The 23,849-nt window shown below is 45.6% G+C and overlaps 2 protein-coding genes across 9 annotated transcripts in view; both read left to right on the top strand.

Moving 5' to 3' along the window:
- The window catches only part of SUSD6 (sushi domain containing 6), a 76,516-nt gene extending 66,496 nt beyond the window's left edge, over positions 1-10,020 (top strand). For all 4 annotated transcript variants that reach the window (XM_052693104.1, XM_052693103.1, XM_052693102.1 and 1 more), the window contains exons 6-8: positions 1,429-1,567; positions 3,067-3,488; positions 5,120-10,020. In XM_052693104.1, coding sequence (XP_052549064.1) covers positions 1,429-1,567; positions 3,067-3,488; positions 5,120-5,145 — 587 coding nt within the window. In that variant the 3' untranslated portion in view covers positions 5,146-10,020. The remainder of the gene's footprint in view (positions 1-1,428; positions 1,568-3,066; positions 3,489-5,119) is intronic.
- A 4,182-nt stretch (positions 10,021-14,202) lies between these two features.
- SRSF5 (serine and arginine rich splicing factor 5) lies at positions 14,203-19,185 on the top strand. Of its 5 annotated transcripts, XR_008209096.1 has the most exons (9): positions 14,203-14,319; positions 14,776-14,921; positions 15,091-15,161; positions 15,336-15,431; positions 15,768-15,837; positions 17,174-17,247; positions 17,594-17,704; positions 17,834-18,141; positions 18,945-19,185. XR_008209096.1 is itself a non-coding variant. In XM_052693665.1 (8 exons), exons 2-8 carry the CDS (start codon positions 14,796-14,798, stop codon positions 18,081-18,083), a joined length of 795 nt encoding a protein of 264 aa, XP_052549625.1. In that variant the 5' UTR covers positions 14,203-14,319; positions 14,776-14,795; the 3' UTR covers positions 18,084-18,765. The 5 variants fall into 5 exon arrangements, 4 of the variants coding, with proteins under 4 accessions (XP_052549625.1, XP_052549624.1, XP_052549623.1 ...); XM_052693665.1 differs by lacking the exon at positions 18,945-19,185 and having other exon boundaries at positions 15,771-15,837; positions 17,834-18,765; XM_052693664.1 differs by lacking the exon at positions 18,945-19,185 and having other exon boundaries at positions 17,837-18,765.
- Positions 19,186-23,849: the final 4,664 nt, after the last annotated feature.

Raw genomic sequence — 23,849 nt, 5'->3', positions numbered from 1 at the left:
CTGAGGTGGTGAATATGCTGAGCTGTACTCTGTGTGGTGAGTAGTCTTGCGGAATTGTATATCAATTCTGAATGTAGAGCACTCCTGTTTGCCTACCTTCTTCCCTGTCAGTGTATTTGTAGTGCCCTGAGTCATCTTGAAAATGGAAATACTTAGTCTTGTTTACCAGAAGGAAAAATGTAGTAGGTGCAGTTTTGACTTGGGGACACTTCAAGCTACTTTTGAACTTGTTTCAAGAAAATTTTCAGAATAACTGAATCCGTAAGTTTTGTCCTAAAATAAGATAAAATGCTAACAGTCTTTCCAAATTACCTGCTTCAGGTATACCAGTCAGGCTATACCCAGGCTACAGCTTAAAAACAATGGTCCTCCAGCTTTCTTCTTCTTGTTTGCTCTCTTTCCTCTTTATCTCTGTATGATAATTATTTTGCAGTTTGTCAACTGTTCCCCAGAGAATGTGATAAGTGTAGCAAAAAGAAATTGTGGAATTGCATAGGTGGGAATTTCCTGAAATGGACAGTAATGTTTGCTGATGGAGTTCTGAGGTGTGTAGAGATCTAACAGAGACATAAATTAAGGACAGAGACAGCACATGTGCAGGCAATTATGTGTTCTAAGGAGGTGAAAGAACTAGCGTGACATTCTAAGCATGACATGCAGTGCTCAGCTATGCCAGCTCCAGGCCCTTCTCTGCCAACTCCTAATATATTTGTGCCTTGCAATGGACCTTTAAAAGTCAAAATGTTTCTTGTACAGTCACGCAGCACAGATGAGGAAAGGGCAAGGGGGGGATAATGTGGACAGAGTATGTGTATCTAATACAGAAAACTCAGTGTCTTAAAGCAACAGCTCCCTTCCTTCTCCATTTCCTGCAGTATGTGTTTGTGTGAGAAAGAAATTGAATACTTCTGCATCTCAAATAATAGCAGGCCAGGTGACTTCCATTCCCTTTCTTTGGGAAACTGTTCAATTAGTCAAGAAAATCCATTATTTGGAACTTTTTCTATTGTTTGGCCTTAGAATATCCTGCTTTTTGTGCTAGACAATTGCTGACCTTGGTGGTGACATCAGGACATTTTTTTGTTTAGCTGTTACTCAATCAGATGTAAATATAACATGACCCTTACCACCACTCCCCCGCTGTCTGTATGTGACCAGCTTGCATCCTCTTTCTGTGTGTGCCATATGTTTTTCCAAAATACCCTTATATGTGCATGTTTTGTTTCATGTTTCCTTTGCAGTTGATGGAGAGGGATCAGTTTGAGCCCTGAAGGATGTAACTGCTCTGCCTTGACTTTACCAGAAACTTGTGATCTTCACCTTTGCCCCCAAAAATAGCTCTGGAAGGAAGGCGACATGAATGTTACTCGTTTCCTACAGTAGTAATGAAAGAGAGTGAATCATTTAGTGTTCCTCTTGATTTTGCAGAAAAGGACTCCCCGCCAACGATTGGAGTACCCACGCTATCCATAGTAGCCTCCACGGCGAGCTCTGTCGCTCTGATTCTTCTCTTAGTTGTGCTGTTTGTGTTGTTGCAGCCAAAGCTGAAGTCGTTCCATCACAGCAGGTAAGTGTAGCTGGGGCTTAGACAGGCTCCAGGGTATTTTGTTTCTCTGCAGCAGAGAAACTCAACAAGGGGCTTGGTTTGGGCCTTCATTTTACTTCCCTGCCCTACTTCTGCCCTGTGAGTCAGGGCAATTCCCATGAAAGGCTATTTTCAGTCAGAAACTTCAGGTAAACTAGAACCTACATTTGGATTACGAAGGGCAGGTTGGTGACAAGGCCTGGCAACAATACAGTCTAATTTCCAGGAAAGAAGAGGCTGTGTTCCTGTGTCGTATCTAAGCTATTGTTCTAATAGACTGTAGATCTACATGGCTGACTTCTTTTAGCCTGCTGCAGTGAGCTACCTGAGTAGGCAGAGGGCTGTCTGGGTTTCACAGCCTGGCCTCACTGCCTCCCTTCTGTTTTCCCAGAAATAAGGTGCCTGTGTATGAATGTTGCGCCCCACACTGCTGTATTCCTCAGATCACTGGCATCTCTGCCCCATGATCCCCCAGCAGTAGTCTGAAACGCTGGCCAGCAATACCCATCTGCACTCACTTTTCTATCATGCCATCTAATTAGTGGTTTCTTTGCCCTTTTTCTGTGGCCTTAAATGTTAAAAGTTATAAATCCTACTATTGATCAATCTCCTGTCTCTTCTAGCCATGGGTAGTTACTGAAGTAGGTATCTGGGTATATATGCATCTCCCCAAGTCTGTCTAAGTGGTCCTATGATCCTGAATCCTGCCAGTATTGCTGATGATGTACGTGTGCAAATATGCCATGGTTGCTTGCGCAGGGAGGAGAGCCCTCCTGGCCTAAGTCTGTGGATGAGAGACGGGACCCAGCTGTAACACTGCTGGGTCAAAAGTGTCACTGTGGAGTCCTTCTTCACAACAGATGAATAATATTTCATAAATAAGAGCAGAGATGTGCCTGTCCAACACTGGGGGAGGTTCAGGGGCCAGATACAGGAATTTGTCCTTTTCTGCAGAAGTCTAAACCAGCATGGAAAATACAAATTCAGTCTCAGGACTCTGACCCGTTGACCTAGGTTTACCCACACTGTGACAACTGAAGAGCTATCAGACCTACCTGTGCTAGCCAGTTATCTTACCAGCAGCATAGGTAGCAGAACAGCATTTGGTGTTTCAGAGCAGAGCACTATAACAAACTGAAATCAACAGTGGTCAGACTTTTCTTTATCTGCAGACTGAAACAGCAGAGGCCCTGATTCATGACCTTTGTCAGATTTAGCCATTGAGGCAGGTGAGGTGGGAGACAGTGTAACCTTTGTCACTTTGAATTACAGCCCCAATCATGTGTATGGCAGTTCACAGTAGAGCTTCAAAGCCATGCTTGTTTAACTTCAGTAATCCAGCATTCATGTTTGTAGTGAGCATTATAATTTTGCTGTGGTGAAGGTGGGAGGCTGCCGGGATTCTTGGTAACGAAAACACATGTAAAATATAAGTGCTCAACTTTTCTCCCTTTTTTTTTTTTTTTTTTTTTTTTTTTGAGACGAGACCAAGGTGTGTCTGGAGATCAGGTCTCTATCATGGTGGATGGTGTCCAAGTGGCCTTGCCATCTTATGAAGAAGCAGTGTATGGCAGCACAGGGAACTGCATTCCACCCTCGGACTCCCGGGTGCAAATTGTGCTGTCAGAGGGAGCTGGGCAGAACGGAACCAGAGAGATGCAGCAACAGGACCAAGGGGTTCGCAGTGGCCTTGATAGAGAAGATGAAGCCCCCGGACACTCTGGACTGTGTGAAGCTAGTGGTTCTCAGCGTTCTGAAACTGTTCTTGTGCATCAGGCTGCTACCTCTTCCTGGGTAGCTGGGATGGCTAGCAGTAGACCTGTACAGAAAGAACTCCAAGACTCAGAAAGCAGTGACATACAGAGCCTTTTATCACTCACTTCCTCTGAGGAATACACAGATGGTACGTGACTTGGGCAAGGAGCACTATATGAGACTCTTAAAAGAGTATGCTGGGGTTCATAGAATCCTAGAATGGCCTGGTTTGAAAAGGACACAGTGATCAAATAATTTCAATCTCCCTGCTACTTGCAGGGTTGCCAACCACCAGATCAGGCTGTCCAGAGCCACATCCAGCCTGGCCTTGAATGCCTTCAGGGATGGGGCATCCACAGCCTCCTTGGGCAACCTGTTCCAGTGCGTCACCACCCTCTGTGGGTTCTGTTTCTCAGTCTTGATTCAGCAAGCGATTTGCAGAGGAATGTTGACCTCAAGCATCATTGTGCAAAGGCAGTAAAATAGCTGCATTTATGCAAAACAAGTGGGTGGAAGTGGGAGGGTATGCTTGAAATACAAAGCCCTTGTAATGTTTAAGCTTCTTCATTTTTAGATGATTTTAGTTAGCAGCTTACTATCACAGTACAGTGGGTGCTGAAGCCCAAGCATGTGGGAAAACACAAGGAATGTGTTTGAACTTACTGTACAGAGCAGAGGTGCAAATCTTTTTGATAGTTAGAGGATCCTGTGTTCTTAATTTCACTGTTCTACCCTGAAGCTATTACTTTACAATGGCAGAGCTGGTGTGAAGCTGCAGTCTAAGATTGCTTTTGCAGAGACTGCTATGTCTTCAGACAAGAAAAGATGTAACTGACTTGTAGATAGATCAGGATAGAACTCATTTCTGTGGTGTCAAGCCCTACAGCCTTAGTAATGCCATCCAGAAGCCTTGCAATGAAAACAATTAAAGGAGATTTCCATTGAAGGATGGAAGTGGCAACATGTAATGAGATGGGCATTAAACCTCCAGTATGTAAACAGTGAAACCTAAAAGTGGTGCTTACTCAAAAGAGTCCACAGCATACTTATCACAGTGTGTTACCTCTGTGCTGTGTCATGTTCTGTCACTGCCTGGAAACATGTATTCCTTCTGATATAACTTGCACAATAACAGGTTGCCCTATACAGCAAAAAGCCATAAAGCTTGTGCTTATGGTTCAAAGATAAGGAAGCTGCAGCTACTGGAGGAGTCAGATAAGGGCAGGTGTTATATGTGTATTCTCAGCCACCCCAGACATAGCAAGAAACTACTTGTCTCAGACATGTTGAAAAACTAAGAGTTTGATGAGGTCATGGGGAAAAAAGAGAAGGAAGTTACTACCCTTCCCTGCACTATACTGAGGCTTTAGTGGGAATATTTTTTCTTCTTGTGGGACTTCCAGCTTAAGAGGTGGAGGAAACTGGACAGGCACTGCTGGAAGCCTGCCAAGACAGTTGAGGGCTGGGAGGGAGCTGGGCTTAATCTGGTGAAACATGAAGTATAACTTGACAGAGTCAGATTGGACACTAGGAAAATATTTCCTGCTAGGAGGGCAGTGCAGGGCCAGACATCTGAGATTTTTTAAGACTGGAGGTGATGATGGTCGGTTGGCCCTCCAGAGGTCCCTTCTGCTCTGCTACAATGACAAGAAGAGTGCTGTTACCACATAATGGAAATGGGACCCTGTCTTGCAAGAGTAGTTTTTATGGTGTGTGTTGAATGACAGAAGTTTGACTTTTTTTTTTTTTTTAAACTTTGTTTCTCTCCCCACCATTCAGATATTCCCTTACTGAAGGAAGCATGAGGCCTGCTGTACGTGTCTAGCCTTCTTGCTCTTGGATTTCTTCCTTCTCCCCTCCCTGCCTTCGGGACAGAAGCACTCTGTGCAGCCTTCCCCATCCTCGCGAGCTGTGCCCTGGATACCTCTAAGCAGAGATGCCCTCAGCTGAAGATCCAAAGGATGTCGCCAGGTTGCCTCCTGGATGCACCAGTGGGGTTGGTGCAGTGCTGGCTTCCCCATTCCATATGCATCAGAGACTCAAGGAACGTAGTGGATTTGAGCTCTCCTCTCCTTTTCCCCAGCCAGATGTTTGACAGCAGTCTCTGAAGAGCTGCTCTTTTCTTGTGCCTTTTTCCTCCTCACACCGGCTTGTTGCAGCTTGGCAGCCTCTCTAGCCCTTCTGTTGCCCAGAGAGCAGGGGCTGAAACCATTTGCTCTCTGGGTGCAGACAGTTTATATATACATATATATGTTATATAGGCTCTTCTTCCTCTTTATAACAGAGCAGGACAAACCACCTCACTGGGACTGACGCTGGCCTGGAGAGGGATCCCAGGTAAGGGGCACCTGTAATATCTAGGAGCGCCTCAAATGAGATAAGCTGCGAGGCAGCTTAGCTGTGCAATAACAGTGGAGAATTGCTAGAGTACTGAAGGCTGAGAAGTCCAAAACATAGGAAAGCCCTCTGCCCCCTTCTCAAAACACACCTCTACAAGAGTGCACTCCTGAAAAATCACTTTTGTCTCCTTCCTTCACTACTAGTGCAGCCCACTTGGTTAACGCTGTGTTTCTGGAGGCTGTGACTGGGACTATACTGATAAAACCACTCTTTCAGCTTTGGTCTGGTGCCAGAGCATCTCCTGATGTTACATTGTGGAAGAGCCTTGGGAAATGGGAACTGTGCAGAAAGCTCTGACTTTCTCTGAATTGGTAGCATTCGTTTTTAGGCATCAGGAATGGAACCAAATTTGTGGCCCTGCTCTTCTGAATAAACCGTGTGACTTACAGAGCTTTTCCAATGAAGGTGGTTCTGCACTAATGCTTAGATTCCTTTGGTCAGATCTTCAGGCAGAGATAATGCTTTCAGATGTAATCTGGAAGCAGTTCATGTGTTTGAAATTGTCAAGAGTCCCAGGCTACCTTCCCAGCTGCACTAGGTATTTTGGTATATGAGCTCTCGATACCTTCTAAGGGGCTACTATATAGCAAGTGTCTGCTGTTGTCTCCTGATGGGCTTCAGTGGGCTCACAGAGAAGGGCTTCATTCTTCATTTTGGCTTGGGGTCAATAGCACTTACAAGGTCTCTTCTAAGTACAACACAGGTGGCCTGTTGCTGCAAGAGAAGATTGGCTACACTGACCAGAGGATACCACAGCTTAATCCTGAACATAAATTGTGAAGATCTCTTTAAGTTCTGGCAGCAGGGAAAAGAAAATCCAAAAATATGGATACCTCTGCAGCAGGTCAGAATATCCTGGTTGCTGTTAAGGGGACTTCATTTTTTTGCAGCAAATCAACTTCATTTGGGGTAGGTGATCCAGTCACAGATCTGGGCTGCCTCTTTAGAGGGATGGTCTGGAAACTGGGTTCCGTGGAACTGGTTTTATCAGGAAAAGTTGGCTTCTTAAGTGCAGGTATGTTGTCATAACTATCCTGAAGTAGCCAGAGAAGTATGAGAAGTTGTTGAATTTTCATTTGAGTTGAAGGAGCGAAGTGCCACAGCCTTATATGTCAGGTGGCAATGATCAGGTAAATGGGGGTGCTCTTTGCTGCTTTGCTTTTACTGTCTTCATCCTTGTTGCTCCAAGATCATGCTGTCAGACCACTTAGTAAAATTGACATAACACCTTAAAAATAAAATAATATTTGCTGTGGCTTAGCTCTGGTTCCTGGAAATGGGGCTTGGCTGCAGTCTGGCCCTGCACCTGCTGTTTCTGATTAGCTGCTTAATCCTAGGGCAGCTGGGTCAGTGCATGCCTGTGGATGGAAGATTTATTTTTTCCTCATCCCTGTTCATAGGGATATTAATAATTTAAGAATGCAGGATTTTAAGTTTCCTTCCCTGTTGCTCATGTTATCTTTCATTAACACGAGGACTTGATAAATCCAGTTTGTGTGGTTTGGGTATTCTTTTGTTCAGTTGAAATGATGAAAATCCCATGTTGTTTTACAGTGGGCTGTTTTGTTTCGTATTCAAGGACTGTAGAGTGATAATGTTTACACATCTGTTATTGAAATTTTGGAAAATAAGAGTGGAAGTGTTTATATTTAGTTTTCAACTCCTACTTTGACAATTAAAATTGTCTCTTTCACTGGTTTTATCAGGGCATGTGGAGAGACTGAGCAACTGCAAGGCTGAGGGGGAGAATATGCGACTTTCCTACGTCACGTATTTTCTAAGAACTAACCAGCTCAGAGCAGGAGTTGCTCTTAGATTCTTAAGGACCTTCCTAGTCAAACCTGAGCAATCAGGGAGTAGAAGTTAGGCGTGTGCTGCCTTCCTGCAAGGAGCAGTCCTTTTGGCTCAGTACCGGTTTGGTGAAAGAACCCCTTAATGAAGCTGGAAGCTGATGCCAAGGCTGACCTTGCCCTGGATGATTGCCTGCTCAACTAGCAGAAAGCACGTACTGTGTGGTCCTGCCTCTGCTCTCTGCTGTTATAAAGTAAGCAGCTGCCAGCTTAGGAGAAAAAAAATTCCATTTGGGTGGGAAGAGAAGGAAGCTGCACAGAAGAGGGAGTGCTTTCATTTTGTTTCACTTACAGAAATTATGGAAATCAGCTTTAGTAGTTGGGAAAAATAGGCAGAGGTAGGAGGAAAACAAGCAAGCATAGGTGTTGTGATCAGGCACTAACAGTTAGTCTCTGTTGGGCTGCGTGAGGATGAAGCAGGATCTCCCAAGATGCTTTATATTTTCATATAAAAGAGGGTAAAATGGTTCTGGGAGGAGCCTAAGCAGCGACTGCTTGATGACTTTTTCCAAATGGGAGAGGGGTTAAGGACTCGTTTCATTTACTGGTCCACGAGTGATTGTTACTTTTTTGTTCTTATTCAGTGGAGGATTGGGAAGGCCTTGGGACAGAGGTTTAGGAAGACTAACTAAACTGAAGAATCCTGTCTTCTCTTCTGAGAGCAAGGGCTGACATGTAAGGATCCCTCAGCCTGAGCCCTGCTCTTGCAGGGTGTTGGTCATCTCTGAGAGTGTCCCCAGGATTGCAGTCACAGGGAGGTGTCCGTGTACTGATGGGGTGTGCGGGGACTCAACCTCACAAGATGCAGCATGGTGGTGTCTTGCTTTGGTTTCTTTTCCACCTCTTTCTCCCCTACACCTGGAAAAAAATGCAGAGGGAAATATGTTTCTTATTTAATGCCCCTGATGTAATAGTCTTACATTGTGTCATTTGTGCTTGGCCCCACGAAATGCAAGAACATTAAGATGAATTATAGTGGAAGAATAAAAATAGCACTTTCTACTTTTTTTTTTTTTTTTTTTTGGTATTTTGAGGTCCAGTATTTAAAAAAATAAAAGGGCAAGTCAAAAATTTGAAGTACTACGTGCAATAGAAAAAAGGGGACAATTGCAAGGAGCAGAGCTTTGAGGGAGCAGCAGGCTGGGCTGCTGGAAGCAACCACATGTTGGTTAAGTGACGTGCAGTGCAGAACAGGGAACGCAGGAAGGGATTGGGGTGGGTGAGGAAGAGCGGTGGCCAATAAGAGAAGTATGCTGCAGGCTAATGATAGCCAATGCCTTCATGACCAGGTTCTAAGGGAGTTGTGCTTTGTCTGGATTCAGCAGGCTTCTAGGCTTGCTGGATAAAAGTATTAATGTACAACTAGTAGGACACTAAGATCTCCTTGCTGACCTTGGAACAGGCTTGCAAAGCCTGGTTTTCATGTTCTGATAGCAGTTGTTCTACAGAATCTGCCTTTTTATTCTCTCCAGATATCAGATTAAATTGATTTCACTTTCTGGTTTCTGTATATAAATGCAATAAACCCCTATCCATTTTCCACATTGACCTCACCCCAGCTTCAACCTTCAGCCCTTCCCACAGAGCTACACACTGAACTTGTTCTTTGAGAAAACCTTTCTTTGCTGAAGAACTTTATTTGAAAAAATTATTCTCTATGAAATGCTTTGAAACTGCATAGAGGTTTCTTACAGCGGGCTGCATTTTAAGGCATATTTTTATACAGGAGATGAGCCCTCCTCCAGTCCTTCACCCCTTCCCCTGCCCTCCCAGCCAGTTTGGAGCAGGGTGTTTCCCACACAGGCCCTACGTTCAGCACCGCTTCAGGCAGATTGCTGCAGGTTCCTTACACATCCATGCCCACCAGCGCAGTCCTGATGCTTTTGTGTTTCTTTTTCGTAGGCTCTGCTTTTGCTTCCATCCTGGGGTAGGCACAGACAGAGGCAATGGAGTTGTGCTGGAAAGCGTTTCAGTTCTGATTCTCAACTTCACTTTTTTTTTTTCCCCCCCACTCAAAAAGAACAAAAGCTAAGTTGCCAAGGAAGCAACTGTGCTGTGGTGTGGTGGGCAGACTGCTGGTAGCTGCTGGTGCGAATGCAAGGAGAGCTTGGTTGCCTTTGGTGCATTAATCTTTTCTTCTTTTCCTATATGTGTTTGTTATTTTTTTTTTTAATTCTGAATTGCACCACTATAGAATTATTTGCAGAATGGTACTCCATATGTATGTGGGATTAAAAACAAGACCATAATTGATGCTGTGCAGGATGTCATTCAATCAGTTCTATTTTGCTTTATTTTATATATATTTTCTGGTATCCTGTACATTGCAGTGGGTGTGAAGATAGTATTTTAATATTTGTACAAAGTTTAATTTAATTGTTCTCTGTATATAACTGCATTTCTAAATTAAAAAAAAAAAGTTCTTTTGAAGTGAAGCCATGATCTGTCTGTGTTTCGAACTGCTCGGGCCTCATGGACTGAAGGTGTGACAGATCAGTGAGTGCTGCAGAACTGAAGTGCCATCCATGTGGAGGATGATGCTGAAGCTTGGGGGATGCTGAAACAGAGGAGGAGATTACAGAGCTGACACATCCCTCTGAGGTGGTATTCCTCGAAGTGACCTTGCTTGGGAACAGAAGCATCCCTTCATGTGCCTGTGTGTCACAGTGTGAGGAGCTGGGCCAGGCTTCTGCTGCTCTAGGCTGTGTTACCTGAGAGAGAGCCAGCAGCCACACAGCCAAGATGAAGAGAACGTGGCACCAGTATGTGGCTTTCCAGCAGCAGTGATAGGAATGCAGGAACCCTGGGTGCCTGCATGAGGTGGAGAAGGCAACAGCAACACAGCACGAGGGATGAATGCCGTGGGACATGGGCTGGGTGAGAGCCTTGGCAGAGGTCCTGAGTGGGGGTGGAGGTTGGATCTGAACTTGATGCAAGGAGAGAAACTGTAGAGGGATGAATGGACTCCAACCTGAGCCGGAGCTCAAAGCTGTGCCAGTCCTTTGTTAGTGCAATATTTCAAAGTTCCAAGGTAATACTGCCCCTTGAGGTGACTGTGCCGGTGGGAGCTCCTTGCTTTTCAGTTGATCTGTAAGCAGTGGGATAGGAAAGGGATTATTGGGAAGGCAGGGAGAGATGAGATCATCCTGGTCGGCTTGTTCAAAGTAGAGTCCTGAAAGATGCTATGACAATTTTGTTTACTCGCATATGCATTTTCCTCTGGGGAGGAGCAGGCAGGTTAAACAAGGGAAGAGCTGACATCTGTCTTCTTTCCGTTTCCATTTATTCTTTAAATAATTCCCACACAGTAAACTGATCTTGCTGTGGTTTCATACTGAAACTGGAGCTCTGTGCCCGGCGCCAGGCAGTGCCGTGTGGGAGACAGTGGCCTCCAGGAATGGCTTTTAAATAATTTAAGTTATTAAACTGCGCCGCCTGTGTTCTTTGCTGGCTGTGTTCTCCGCAGCAACACTGGCAGCCAGAAGCAGGCCCTCGTGTTGTTTTGCGCTGCGTATCTTGCTAGCCGTGCTTATAACTGCGGGCTTTAAATCTTCAGCAGGACTGTATTGTGGAGGTCCCTCCTTCAGTTGATGCTTTCCCTAGGAGGCTGCGTTCCCTGCAGTGGGGCCTGGTGCTGGGGGTGAGCCCTCTAGTGTCAGAGCAGGCTGAGCCCAGAGCAGTGACCAGTGTGGTAACAGGGGACAGATATCGATTCTCCTCCTTTGGCAAGCACAGGAATAAGGCAGCACGCGCTGCATAATCACACTCTCCTTGTCTGCCTTTGTGGCTAGTGGGTCTGACATGGATCCATTGTGCCCTGGGGGGGCTGCACTTCTGCTTCCAGTTCAAGGCAGATCAGTGGGGCTCTAACACGGCCATGCAGGGAGGCCAGCTGCTGTCTTTGCCGTGTTTTGGCCACAACATCAGGAATTTAAGAATAAGGCAGGAAAAATGAGACCTAAGGGAGCACAGGAGGGGTTCAGTAGGAGGGGTTCAGTTGAAGGGGCACGTGGTGCTGGGTACCTCTCTTGGGAGTAGCACCCACGGGCTCAGCATGACTTTTCAAGGATGTTTGCTCCTGTGCTTCACAAGTGTCACATGCAAGTGAGTGCCGAGTTTAATGCAGGATGGAACACAGGCCTCCAGCTGTGTGGGGAGATGCTATGTGGCAAGCTGCTCTCTCTGGAGCAGTGTCTCATTGTTTCCTATGGGAGAGGGAACAAATTTTCCTAATGTGAGGCCCTTCTGGGCAGCTTTTGCAGTTTCATCTACGATTTTCAGAGTGAAAAAAATACATGCATTTTTTTAATGTCCAAAGCCCAAAGTACTTCTCTTGTTTTATTGGATTCCATAACCTAAAAAGTTATTTAAAACTTTTATGTGTCTCCTTTCTAGTCTGGTGAGAGAACGTGGATATTAATGCTTGAGGGGGATTCCCTCCCTCCTGCTCACTAAAGAAAGCTTGCCTTGTCCCAGTGTTTTTCTTCTGCCTGTCTCCGTAGAAAATAGTTGTGACGTGGGGTCTGCTATTCATTATAAGCTCCCAGCAGAGAAAGATCAATGAGACTTTAAATAAAACAGCTGTGAGCTAATTTGTCATTGAGCTATTGAGGTTAGAAGCATTTCTAACAAGAATGCATTGGAACTGCAGGGTTAGGGCCTTTGTTCCCTTTTCCAGGAGTCCCACAGGGGCACTCCCTGGCAGTAGAGCCCTGCCCCAAGGCTCTTCCAAGGTAAATTCTCTGGTGTGGATGCAGATGTGAATCTCACTGCTATTCCTCTGCCAGCAGAGCATAATTACTGTATTACATGGTCGATGAAATTGCAGCTGGTTTCCCAGCAAGACCTCTCAAAAGATTAGAGGAGACAGGGTGTCATATATATATATATTTTTTATATATATATATATATATATATATATTATTATGCATATACATATGCATGTGTGTGTGTGTGCGTGTGTAAGTTCTACTCTTCACACTCTGTGTTTTACCTGTGCAAGATAACAGCTTGTTCAAAGTCTGTTGTGATGACAGCTTCATGAGTTTGCTTAATTTAACCTAAAAAGGAGGTGTAAACCCACAAGTGATGGGACACATACCACCCTGCTGAGGCTGGAAGAGCACATGAAGGCAGGAAAAAAGCACTGCTGGTAATATAAACACGAAAAACCACACACAGTACTGACAACACTCCAGCATTCTGCAAGGGTTTTGCTGTGACATCTCAAAGATATCTCAAAGTAATCTATACCACAGCTTTGCTACATCTGGAGTCTACTACAACACACACAACTTTGTGCGGTTTTTTTTCCCATCAAATTCTCTTCATGAACTGTATGGGAACCGTATGTGTTTGAGCACTCCTCTGCCACATGAAAGCTATGAGGTTAAAACGTACCTTACTATCATGAGGCAGATCAGCGCTTCTCCCTGGAATACCATATGTGTAGACAAATCCCAAAATAGGTTTTAGCTGATTCTGCAATGCCAGTTTATATAGAGAGTTACTTTTAGATTTAACTCAAGGCTTTGTACACTGTTACTGCTTTCCAGATGGGTATTTCTGACCTTGTCCTGGTGGATCAGCCTTCCTAAACATAGCCTGCCCCTGTCCTTGCAGATTTTAATCTTGTTGAATCATTGCTTTTCTTTGTCAGACTCTTTCTGAATTGTCTTCTTGTCTTCACAGTGCTTGAATCTTTCCTCAGGCTGACTCTCCTGCATGTTTTAGCACTGCGTGCTCTGATCTGCTTAGAACTGTTAATGCAGGTGCTGAACAGCCCTGTGCTGAGCAGGGCTTCCTCATTCTGCAAAGGAGTTGTCCTTGAATTTGTCAAGGAGCTATTCTGAATGCAAATGCTGAAAAATTTGTGCTTCTATCATACAGTGAATTCTATCCTGGCATCTTTCTGTTTGCTTAAGAAAATGCCATATATGACATAGCACTGAATTTTTTCCTACAGCCAGGTTTAACACATCTCTATTTTTCCCCTTCTCCATAGATTAGTAATTCCAATAAGGAGCATTGGATTGGTCTGAAACAGCTTGCCAAGGGCCTGCCTGTAGGTGTGAGCAGCTTAGCAGCTTAATGGATGAAAGTGCTTATACGTTGATTATTTAATCTTTTGTTATATTGCCGCTCTGACCTCTGAAGGCAAACTTGCCGATAAAAGCATCGCTGCACCTACTGGCAGCGAGGTACTCGGGCCATGCTACAGTTTTCTCAGCGGTTCATTGGTGACTTCAGTGAGTTTAAGGATGACAAGCCTTACTTCAGCATAGGGGAACCCGGTCCGTCTTTCTTTCCTATATAATAATATATATAATAATTTCCTATTATTATCGACGTTCTCCGCACTCTTTTGTAAATTAGGCAAGAGCTGCAGCCGACACGGCACGCTCAGCTTTGCACCCCGCGCCCCCATCTCAGCTGTTCTGCGGGGCGCAGCCGCACCTGCTCACAGCGGCCCGCGGCTCTGCCCCCGGCCCGCCTCCCCCCGACCCAGATTCTCGGGGGGCGTGGCCAAGCGCCTCCGCCAATCGCCGCGCGGTGCCGCAGCCGGGCGGGGCGGGGCCCGGACGCGGAGCCGCCTCCATTTTGCGGCGCAGCGGCGGGGCGGAGCGCAGTCGGCAGCGAGCCGCCGCGCAGGGAGCAGAAGCCACTCGCCAGCGCAGCATCGGCCTGCCAGTGTCCGGCGGACTGCACGCACCGGCATCCGCGGCCCAGGTTCGTGAGGGGTGGAGGGCGCGCAGCCTCCCTGCGCAACTGCAGCGGGTAGCCGGGTCTGGAGGGCTGTCGGCCGAGGGAGTTCCGTTGCCGCGCGAGGCACCCGGCGGGTCCGCTTTCTGCTGTTCCGCGCTCACCCGGGGCTCCTCACGCCGCTGGGTGCGGCCCGCGCCGCCATTTTGTGGCTGAGCGATAGCGTTCGCTTTTCTTCCCTCCGCTTTGGGGCCTGCGCGCATGCGCCGGCGGCCCTGAGGAGGGCGGGCCGTGCCGCGGGCGGGCCTACGCGGGTGCAAACGGTCTCCCGTTGGCGCGGGCCGGGGCGTACTCCACCCGGCTCGTTCCTATTGGGCCGCCGCGGGGGCGAGGCCGGCCGCGGGCGGAGGGCGGCTGCGCGGGGCGGGGCCGTGCTGAGTCACCGGGCGCGGCCGGAGTCGGGGCTGACGGCGTCTCCCGCAGCGAGCTCCGCGCCTCCAGCCATGAGCGGCTGCCGCGTCTTCATCGGGAGGCTGAACCCCGCCGCCAGGGAGAAGGACGTGGAGAGGTTCTTCAAGGGGTACGGCCGCATCCGGGACATCGACCTGAAGAGGGGCTTCGGGTTTGTGGTGAGTGCGCCCTGTCCCGGGCCCCTTACCGCCCCAGGCGGGGTGTGTCGCGCAGGCGTGCGGTGTGCGAGTGGCTCCGTGGGGCGGAATTTCTCGTTTCCACGAAGCCACTGCATGTGCCAGTTCTTGAGCACTCACGTATTTTGTGTTTGCTGCGGTGGGTTTGCAGGAATTCGAGGATCCGAGAGATGCGGATGATGCTGTCTATGAGCTGGATGGAAAAGAGCTTTGCAGTGAGAGGTGAGCTGCCCCATCTCATGCGCTGCTTCGAACCGACTCGCTTCGTGTCATATGCTTATGAGTTGTGGTTTGTTAGCAGAACTGTTAAAGCCCACTGTAGGCTTTCTCCCAGTAACGAGGAATGTGTAAAAGCATACAGATGCCTGGTTTCTCCTTTCCTCTTTGTCTCTCCAGGGTTACTATTGAGCATGCAAGAGCACGCTCTAGGGGTAGAGGCCGAGGGAGGTACTCTGACCGCTTTAGCAGCCGCCGGCCACGCAGTGACAGGAGGTGTGTATTGCACGGGGCTGGCGCTGTCTGCCATAACAGCTCTGGGTTTGTCTGACCTGGGAACTTGAGGTGGAGCACAGCACCGATTGGTGCCACCTGCCTTCCTAACAACCAGCGATGGGACAGCGGGGTAGCGAGAGTTGCAGAGCTTGTGCAGAATGCTCAGCTCCTTTGCTCTCGTACCCTCGAAGTACACGATGTTGTCTGAGGCTGCTTGGGGCACTTTATACTGGTGATGGTGTTCCTGATGAGCTCACGCCAGCTATTGGCCTTGCTAATGTGAAGTGTGGCTGTGCTGTCTGCAAACAGAAGTCTCAACTGTTTATTTCCCCGCAGAAGTGCCCCACCTTTAAGGACAGAAAACCGCCTCATAGTAGAAAATCTGTCGTCCCGAGTCAGCTGGCAGGTTTGTTAAAACACGATTAACTATTTTGACTTCATTTAATGGGTATGTAATGTAATTACTTTGTTAAATGATTAATTAAAATTAAATCTAATTTATTAAAGTGTTTATGTAACTAATGTATTTTTTAATAATATAAATTAAATGTTTCAAATGAAAACTAGTTAACTATAATTTGTAATAATAAATGTATATATTTGAGGAAGTATATTTATTTATTTTCTTGTTTTTTAAATCCATTTTAACCACATATTAAACCCTTTATTTGCCAGCCTATCTGTGTCGTTGGCCTTATGACGAGGAGTGCCTGTGGGTTATCCTAATCGTTCTGTCTTGGTCACTCTTGGTCGGGCCTGGTTGACTTTCCAGTCAGCTCCTACAATGTCACTTGGCCACCTCTAGATCTGTGTTTGCCGGTCTAGACGTAATCGATGCACTCCTTAAAGTGCCACATTGCAGCGATCCCAGAGCGTTAACGAGATCTGATTCCTAAGTTGAGAGCTGTTCTTCCTGTAACGCTTCCGAATAAGAGATCCTGGTCGAAAAGAGTTGAAAGATACGAAATTAGGTGGTCGTTGGAATCCTGATCGCAGTAAAGTGGTCCTTGGTAACATCAAGCGTAGCGAATGTCTGGATCCGTCACTAGACTCCTAATAGGGAGGGCGGTGCGATTAATGGCTTCCATCGACTGGGTAGTGTTCGGCAAGTGGGTGGCGAAGAGCCAGTCGGGCATAAATCATGGCGGTATCTCCGGTCGCTTAATGCAGTTTGCTGCTTGGCTAGCCTAGGGAAATGTTAATAAAGGTAAAGTAAACTATATTTTTCATGACATATGGGGCACAAAATAATGGTGTTATGTAATTGTAATTCCGTATGCGTGTAAGACTCGTAATATAAATGGAGACTGAAATAGCACAAAAGTATATGGGTATATTTTGCACTCAGTCCAGTATTAACATAAATATATACAAATGTGTTGTTTAGATTTCTCTTTCTCTAATCTATCTAACCTTCATAGACTAATTTAATTTTCCTTAATGTTAAGAAGACATTTATTAGCATTCTGCTTAAAGCAATATGCTTTTTTCATTTATTTCGTGCCCTGATGTAGATAATTCAATTTCGATAGAGTACAAGTGTGGCAGTTGCCACGTTTGTAATTTATCTAATGTTTTCCCTTCCAATAGTCATTTTTGTTTGCTCTTTTTAAAAAATAACATGTATATAGAACAACAACAACAAAAAAGCAAAAAAAAAAAAAAAAAAAGCAACTGTATATAAATATATATGTAAGTATTTACTTTCATTTCTTTGCATAACATTATTGGTCTTGTGTTAGGATCTCAAAGACTTCATGAGACAAGCTGGGGAAGTAACCTTTGCAGATGCACACAGACCTAAGTTAAATGAAGGGTAAGCCTCAAATTCTCTTGAAAGCTTTGGAGTAATTTTTGCATGTTCTACATAGATGCCTGGGGAGGGAAGCTGGCTACTCCAGTGCTCAGTAGCTGGAATTCATGGCTTAATTTAGCTTCCCTTTAAACATGCAGGACGTGCAGTCTGTGGTAGCTGGGGAGGGGGATTCTTGAATTTGTGCTTGAGTATATGATGCAGGATGACTACAAGCAGTATGGACGTTTTTCGAGCAGTTCAATTTTTTTTCTTCCCAGAATACTTCTTAATTTATCTATTGTATCATTTCAAAAACACAACTTGTAATAGTGAGCTATGTTGACTTTTTTTTTCTGAATTTCTGTAGGGTGGTTGAATTCGCCTCTTACAGTGATTTAAAGAATGCTATTGAAAAGCTTTCTGGTAAAGAAATTAACGGAAGAAAAATCAAACTAATTGAAGGCAGCAAAAGGCACAGGTATGGATATCTGTTGAGTACTGATGGTGAATTAAGAAAGCTTTGAAGTCGGTGACCAGACAACAGAACTGGAGACAGCGGGTTGCGTGGTTGCTGTAGTGCTAACGCCGATGCTCACTGTTTCCTCAGTAGGTCCAGAAGCAGGTCGCGGTCTCGTAGCAGAAGCTCATCCAGGTCTCGTAGCCGTTCCCGTTCCCGAAGCCGCAAATCTTACAGCAGGTCGAGGAGCAGGAGCCGTAGCAAGTCTCGATCAGTTAGCAGATCTCCAGTGCCAGAGAAGAGCCAGAAGCGTGGCTCTTCCAGTAGATCTAAATCCCCATCATCTGTGGATCGACAGAGGTCTAGATCGAGGTCCAGATCCGTTGATAGTGGCAACTGAACTATAAGTGACTTGCCCTGGGGGGCCCTTTTTTAAACCATACTTGCTAAAACTCATGGTAAGTATGTGACTTTCTGAGGGGAAGGGGTTTGGATGGGGTAGGGAGGGAGGATGGCGGGGGGAGGGGGGCTGCGGGATCTTTGTAGATGTGGACCATGGTGGGGAGGGTTATTGACTAATTGTATTAAATGTTTTTTGATAACCCTTTTTTTGCTCACATTTTTTGTGAATGTCTGAAGTGAATAGTTGGTGTATAGTGCCAGAGCTCTTTATAACTAAAGCAGACAACTTTTAAATTTGTTTTTTTTACTCCAAAAAGAGGAATCTGGTATCAGTATGCTCAACTGTGAATAGCAATTCCAAATACTAGTTTAATGTGAGATAATAAACTAACGGCTTTAGGCATCTAAGAGCTCTACATGTGCTGTACATAAAGCTTTATTTCAGAGCTTTTTTTTTTTTTCCGTGCTTTAGAACCACTGTTTCAGTTATAGGTCAGCAGATTAAGTGCTCAACAGTATTGGTAATAAAACTTCATTTTAAAAAACTTCTCATTGAATACGCCTTGAACTGCAGTAAGAAAATGCCCATTTCACTGCCCTGTGGTAATAGTATTCTATGAGGCACCCTAACTCTTGATACTTAACAATTAAACAGCTTAAATAAAGTTTAAAGAAACATGTTTGTGCTTCTTGTTTATTCTTATTGTTAATCACGTGTTTATGACCGTGCCTGATGTAGTTGGACAGAGAAAATATTTGTAGATGGATCTGTAACAAAGTGGTTGCAGTGTGTTTTGGGCATTGGGGGAAACTTCTTAAAATACATCACGTTGTGCCCTTCCCTACCCATATCTTTCAGGTGCTTATGTTCTGATGGGAGAGGTGTGGTGAGGAGAAGCCTGAGAGAGTTCATAGAAAAAAGTTGAATGTTTGAATTACTGAAGTGTTAACTTACTGTTCGGAGAGTATGAAATGTTAAAGATGGCCGTAACCATCAAAAATGGGCAAGCACGTGTGTGAGGGCAGACCAAGCTGTGGATCAAAAATTGCTAGAGGCGTCAGTCCTCATTCTGGAGGAAGAAGAGGATTTTTTAAATTGGCGTGTGAGTTCTGTGGTATCCTTTGGTCCTGCATTTTAATGCTTTGTAAGTTAAAATCCCAACAAAGACAGTAGCTTGCAATCCCTGTTTTTATCAGACCCTCCTCTGCATTACGGGACAGTTCTTTGGAAATGATAAACAAATGACAAATACTTCTTCCGAAGTGCTTTCCAAAGCTAATCCATCTTTACATCTGTACATCTGTTTACATCTGTAGCTGCCAAGCTTCTTTACTCATTTGCAAGGTAATGACTTTCTTTGTCCCAACACTCCCCCTACTTTATTAATTTGAACAACGAACATGCAGCAACCAAAAAAACACATAAATCTGTGCGATCTTTCAGACTCATGGTCACAAACCTTGATATCATCCATCAAACTAAACCTATTGAGTTTTCAACAGGAGCTCTTGCCCCACAAATCAGAAATTTTTGGGGTAGTTGTCATGCTGCTTGACACAGATATTTATCCGGTTGCCTCCGTAGGCTTTGGCTGGGAGGATATGCAGAAGATGGACACAGTGAAGCAGCAGATGTTGATGGTACAATCAAAGCAGGGCATTATGACCTTGACTGAATCTGTTGCAGTTTTTTCGTTTGATTGTTTGTTAGTTTTGTAGGGAAATCTATGATTATTTTTTGAAGTTACGTGTTCGGAATTATGAAAGCCAGGCAGGTGTAGGTAAGGCATACAGTTGTAAATATACACACTGTATTCTTAAACACCAGAAGATATTTGGCCAGTCAAGTTGGATTATACAACCAAATATGAGAGAATTTCCTACACAGCCAATCTACTGCACATGAATTCATGTCATTTTATAGCAAATACTGTTCTCTAACTTAGAATGCAGACATACTTTCAGTGTTGTTAGGCCTATCTTACGATTTTCTGGAGCACTGAATAACTGCTACTCCAGCTAAAAGGTTCAGAAAAATATGTTGCAACAATGCCAACAGCTGGAATGAGTGAGTCTCCAAACACCAGCATATGTCTCAGCAGCAGCTTTCAGCAGCTCCTGCTCTTATGCACTGACGATCAGCAAGCCTGGAAGTTTGATCCTCCTCTTGTGGTGGTGAATGAGCCACAGGCTCAGGGTCTGTGTGCTCTGCTTCGAGTTGCTGAGCTCCAATAGTTTCCACTAGGACACCTTTTTTTGTGCAGATTCTCTCCAAAAGCCCATCCATATCATCTGTTGAGTACTTGTTAAAATCAGCTGTGCCAAGGTCTTGCAATCACAAGGACAAAGTGTAACTTTTCATAACAGAACTCAACAGATTACTGGTATAGGAGGAGCCCAGTCTGAATTCAAGAATCGCTTCCCTGAGCTCTTTTATAATTCAAAAGCTTATGCCCTCCCATCTTGGGTGCCTATTAGGTCCATAAGTTACAGCGCAGGCGAGAGCCGAATGCGATCTCTGAGCCGTGTCAAAATGCCCCCTCCTCCGCTTCTTGCTGGATCCCATGGCAGATGTCAGCATGGACCTGGAGGGTGCAAGTCTGGTTCCTTCCTCAGGCTCGCTAGCCTGAGGCCTAAAGATTGTTTACAGCGGCTTCCACCACAGGAGGAGTGGTAGGCGTTATTGGGATGGTGGATTCCTCATTTTAGTGATTCAAATACCGATCTCCAGGGACCCAAGAGGTCTTTAGTTACCGAGTCCGAGCTCATAGCTGCAACCTACAGCCTTGCTCCCACTTTGTCCCACATCTCTGTGTCACAGATCGCAGTCCCTTCTACATCACAAGAGATTCACACCAAGTCACCTTAAATAGAAGCTTTCCTCTTCAGCGTGGTGCCTCTGTAAAACCCTTTCCACTATTTTGCAAGCTGCCTCCTGCACTTTTGTTATATTTGTTGCCATTGTTCCCTGTTTCTCACCTCTGTCCTGTAGATGTGATTCTAGCAGTGCAGCCTGGTCCTGCCTCCTTTCAGCAGTTTTCGGGTCCAACTTCCTTTCAGCGGCCCTTGGGTCATGCTTCCTCTCAGCACCCCTGATTTTTGCTTCCTTTCAGTAATTTTTGGAGACCAACTTCCTTTCAGCAGACCTAATTCCTTGCCACCGGTCAGCTTGAGAGCTGATTATCTCCTGAGGCTGACACTGATACAGGGACCCTGTTTGGGCGCCATTTGTGGCAGGAGAGTGACAGATTCCACTACTGGTGCAGAACAAAGACCTTTATTGTATGTGCTTGCAACCTTTTATACCTGTGCAAAAACATGGTCGCATGGACCTTGGTCACATAGACCACCCAGGAGCCTCGTGCGTGTTTATGTCTGGCTCAAGTAGCTATCAAGCTTGTTTACTCGTTTGCAAGGTAATGATTTTCTTTGTCCCACAGTTAGCTTTTAATACAAGTTACATGAATCAGCTTTTTTGACTTGTTTGACTACAATGGCACTATATCCACGTACCGTGTGCTCTTGGAGTCAAACACTGAGAGAGGCTGATAATGTGGGTGTATGGTAACTGTTGAGTCATGGCCTGAACCACTGATTGAGCACCTGGGAAAAGGATCAGTTGGCCCTAGGAGCACAGGTGAAGGCAATCAGCTGTGTGACCAGAAGGGGTGGAGCCTGGCTGCACCTCTCAGACCCCATTTAAGGGCTGAGCGCCACTGGGGGAAGGATCTCTGGTTGGAGGTTTGTCCTTGGTGAAGCTTTCTCCTGTGAACCTGGAATCTTCTGATATGGGTGAGCAATCTACTTCCCTTCTTTTGTTGTGCATTTCTGTTGTGCTGATTCTTCTGTCAGCATGCGTTTTATGTAATACCTTAACCATTGTATTGATCTGTTCAGTCGCTACAGCAGATGACTCAGTTTTGGGAATTGGGAGGTTTCAGTGGTTCGTAATAGTTCAGATGTTGGATTGCTTTACAAAGTGTGGAAGGAGAGAACCTTATCCTGCAGGAAATAAAAAGGCATTGACAGTAGCACAAAGTGTATGGTTACCTGCTTTACCTCATGTCAGCTGGTCCTTCTTGTGTGCTTGGATAGTAACAAGTGTAGTGGAAATACTGAGTCATGGCCTGAACCAGTGATTGAGCACCTGGTGAGAAGGCAGGGCCAACATGGAGTCGGGGGGGGGGGGGGGGGGGGGGGCTCAGTTGCATACAGTGTGTGCCTGAGTGACCAGAAGGGATGGAGCCAGGATCCTTCAAGGCCTCATTTAAGGGTTGGTGGTGGAAGTGGATGCATCTCATCTGGAAATCCCTGCTGGCGTAAGGACCTTACAGTCCTTCCAAAAGTAAGCAGTTTCTTTCTCTTGTTTCTGTGCCCACTGCTGTGGTGTCTGAGCAGATCCTCACTTGCTGCAGCCTTGGATGTTGCTTCTGTGCAGTCTTATTTTGCTTTCTATTGTGCTACAACAGGTATCTGTGTTAAATGGGACTTTGGTTCTGGCTGAAACCTAGGTGACTGAAGGCATACAGTTAACGGGTGGGGTTTCAGGCTCCCTTCTCTGTGAGAATCATATCCTCTGACTAAATATGAAGTACATATAGAGTATGTGTAGGGTATATTTAGAGTACTTATGAAATACTTATAACTAAATATGAAGTGCACAGGGTGGTGCTTTGACAGAGTGAGCAGCACTATGACAGATAAATTTAGCTCATCCCTGCTGTAGGCAGCTGACAAGGTGAGGATGGGACTGGTTCAGAAGTTTGAATAATACTGCATGAGTCACAATCTCAAACCTTCAGTCCCACCACAAGCCAGATGAGAGCCCCATTCACTTCAGCAATGCATCTGCTAGCCTGTACAGCTCCTACTCTGTATGCCTCCTTTTCCAGAATCTGTTCTCATAGCAAATACGAGGGCAAAACTGGTCAAAGTGGGTGAGAAATTCGTTTGGAAGTAATAATGATGGGCAGAAGAGCTCTTGCCCACAAGGTACTGCTGAACCAATGCTTGACAATGTGATGCATATGGGTACTTCGTTATTAACAGGTGCTGCAAAATGCTTATGCTTCTGGCCATTCCTCAACCTCTCTACAGGAAGGCTGGAAGATACTTAACTCCTTTTCCAAGCAGTTTTTCAGGGAAAAAAAAAAAAAAAGCACATCCCTTTTTTCTGATTACATCTTGTCAGTGCACCATTGAGATTTTTTTTTTTTTTTTTTGACTGCATAAAAGAATTAATTCTCTGAGCATCCCCAAAACACGATAACATAATTTCCCTCGTTAGCTCTAATCAGAGGCTTTGGGTTGGGAACTTGGTTTTCTAGGCTGGGAGTCAGGCTGGAAAGGCACTGACAACAGATCTGGAGCCTGGTATGGCATCCCTGATGAGGTTGGGAGAGGGGAAAGCAGTGAGACAGAGCTGTGCTGGGAGCTGTTGGGGTGGGTGTTTGTCTGTGGCATCTCGTGCAGCCCTGCTGGCATTGCTATGAGAAGACAGCGGTGTGGCACAAGGTGCTGTTGAGTGAGTGAGAGAAGATGTCCTGCTGTGCTGTGTGTGATTCATTTTCTTTTGGGCAGCTGCAAGATTCCCAGGAGAATACAGGTGCTGCCCAGGTCTTACATGTGGGCAAGACTCATAGGAATTTTGAGGAACTGCAGGAGAAAGCTGCCCAGCAATTGCCTCTCTTCCTTTCTCCCTTCACATTTTTCCTCACCACTGCTCTCCAAATGCTTGTTCTCGCTGTGTTTAACTTTTAATTGT

The sequence above is a fragment of the Tympanuchus pallidicinctus genome, unplaced genomic scaffold (genome assembly GCF_026119805.1).
Source record: "Tympanuchus pallidicinctus isolate F22 unplaced genomic scaffold, pur_lepc_1.0 scaffold3, whole genome shotgun sequence".
In the NCBI taxonomy this organism is placed as follows: domain Eukaryota; kingdom Metazoa; phylum Chordata; class Aves; order Galliformes; family Phasianidae; genus Tympanuchus; species Tympanuchus pallidicinctus.
The sequence above is the reverse complement of the archived record's forward strand: the minus strand, read 5'-3'. Positions and strand labels throughout refer to the sequence as shown.

What these genes read in the sequence shown, in the direction of transcription:
- SRSF5 (XM_052693663.1), top strand. Translation starts at nt 14,796, where the DNA reads ATGAGCGGCTGCCGCGTCTTCATCGGGAGGCTGAACCCCGCCGCCAGG. An exon ending in AGACCTAAGTTAAATGAAGG is followed by an intron (nt 17,248 to 17,593) that starts GTAAGCCTCAAA and finishes GAATTTCTGTAG; the next exon opens with GGTGGTTGAATTCGCCTCTT. An exon ending in GAAGGCAGCAAAAGGCACAG is followed by an intron (nt 17,705 to 17,833) that starts GTATGGATATCT and finishes CTGTTTCCTCAG; the next exon opens with TAGGTCCAGAAGCAGGTCGC.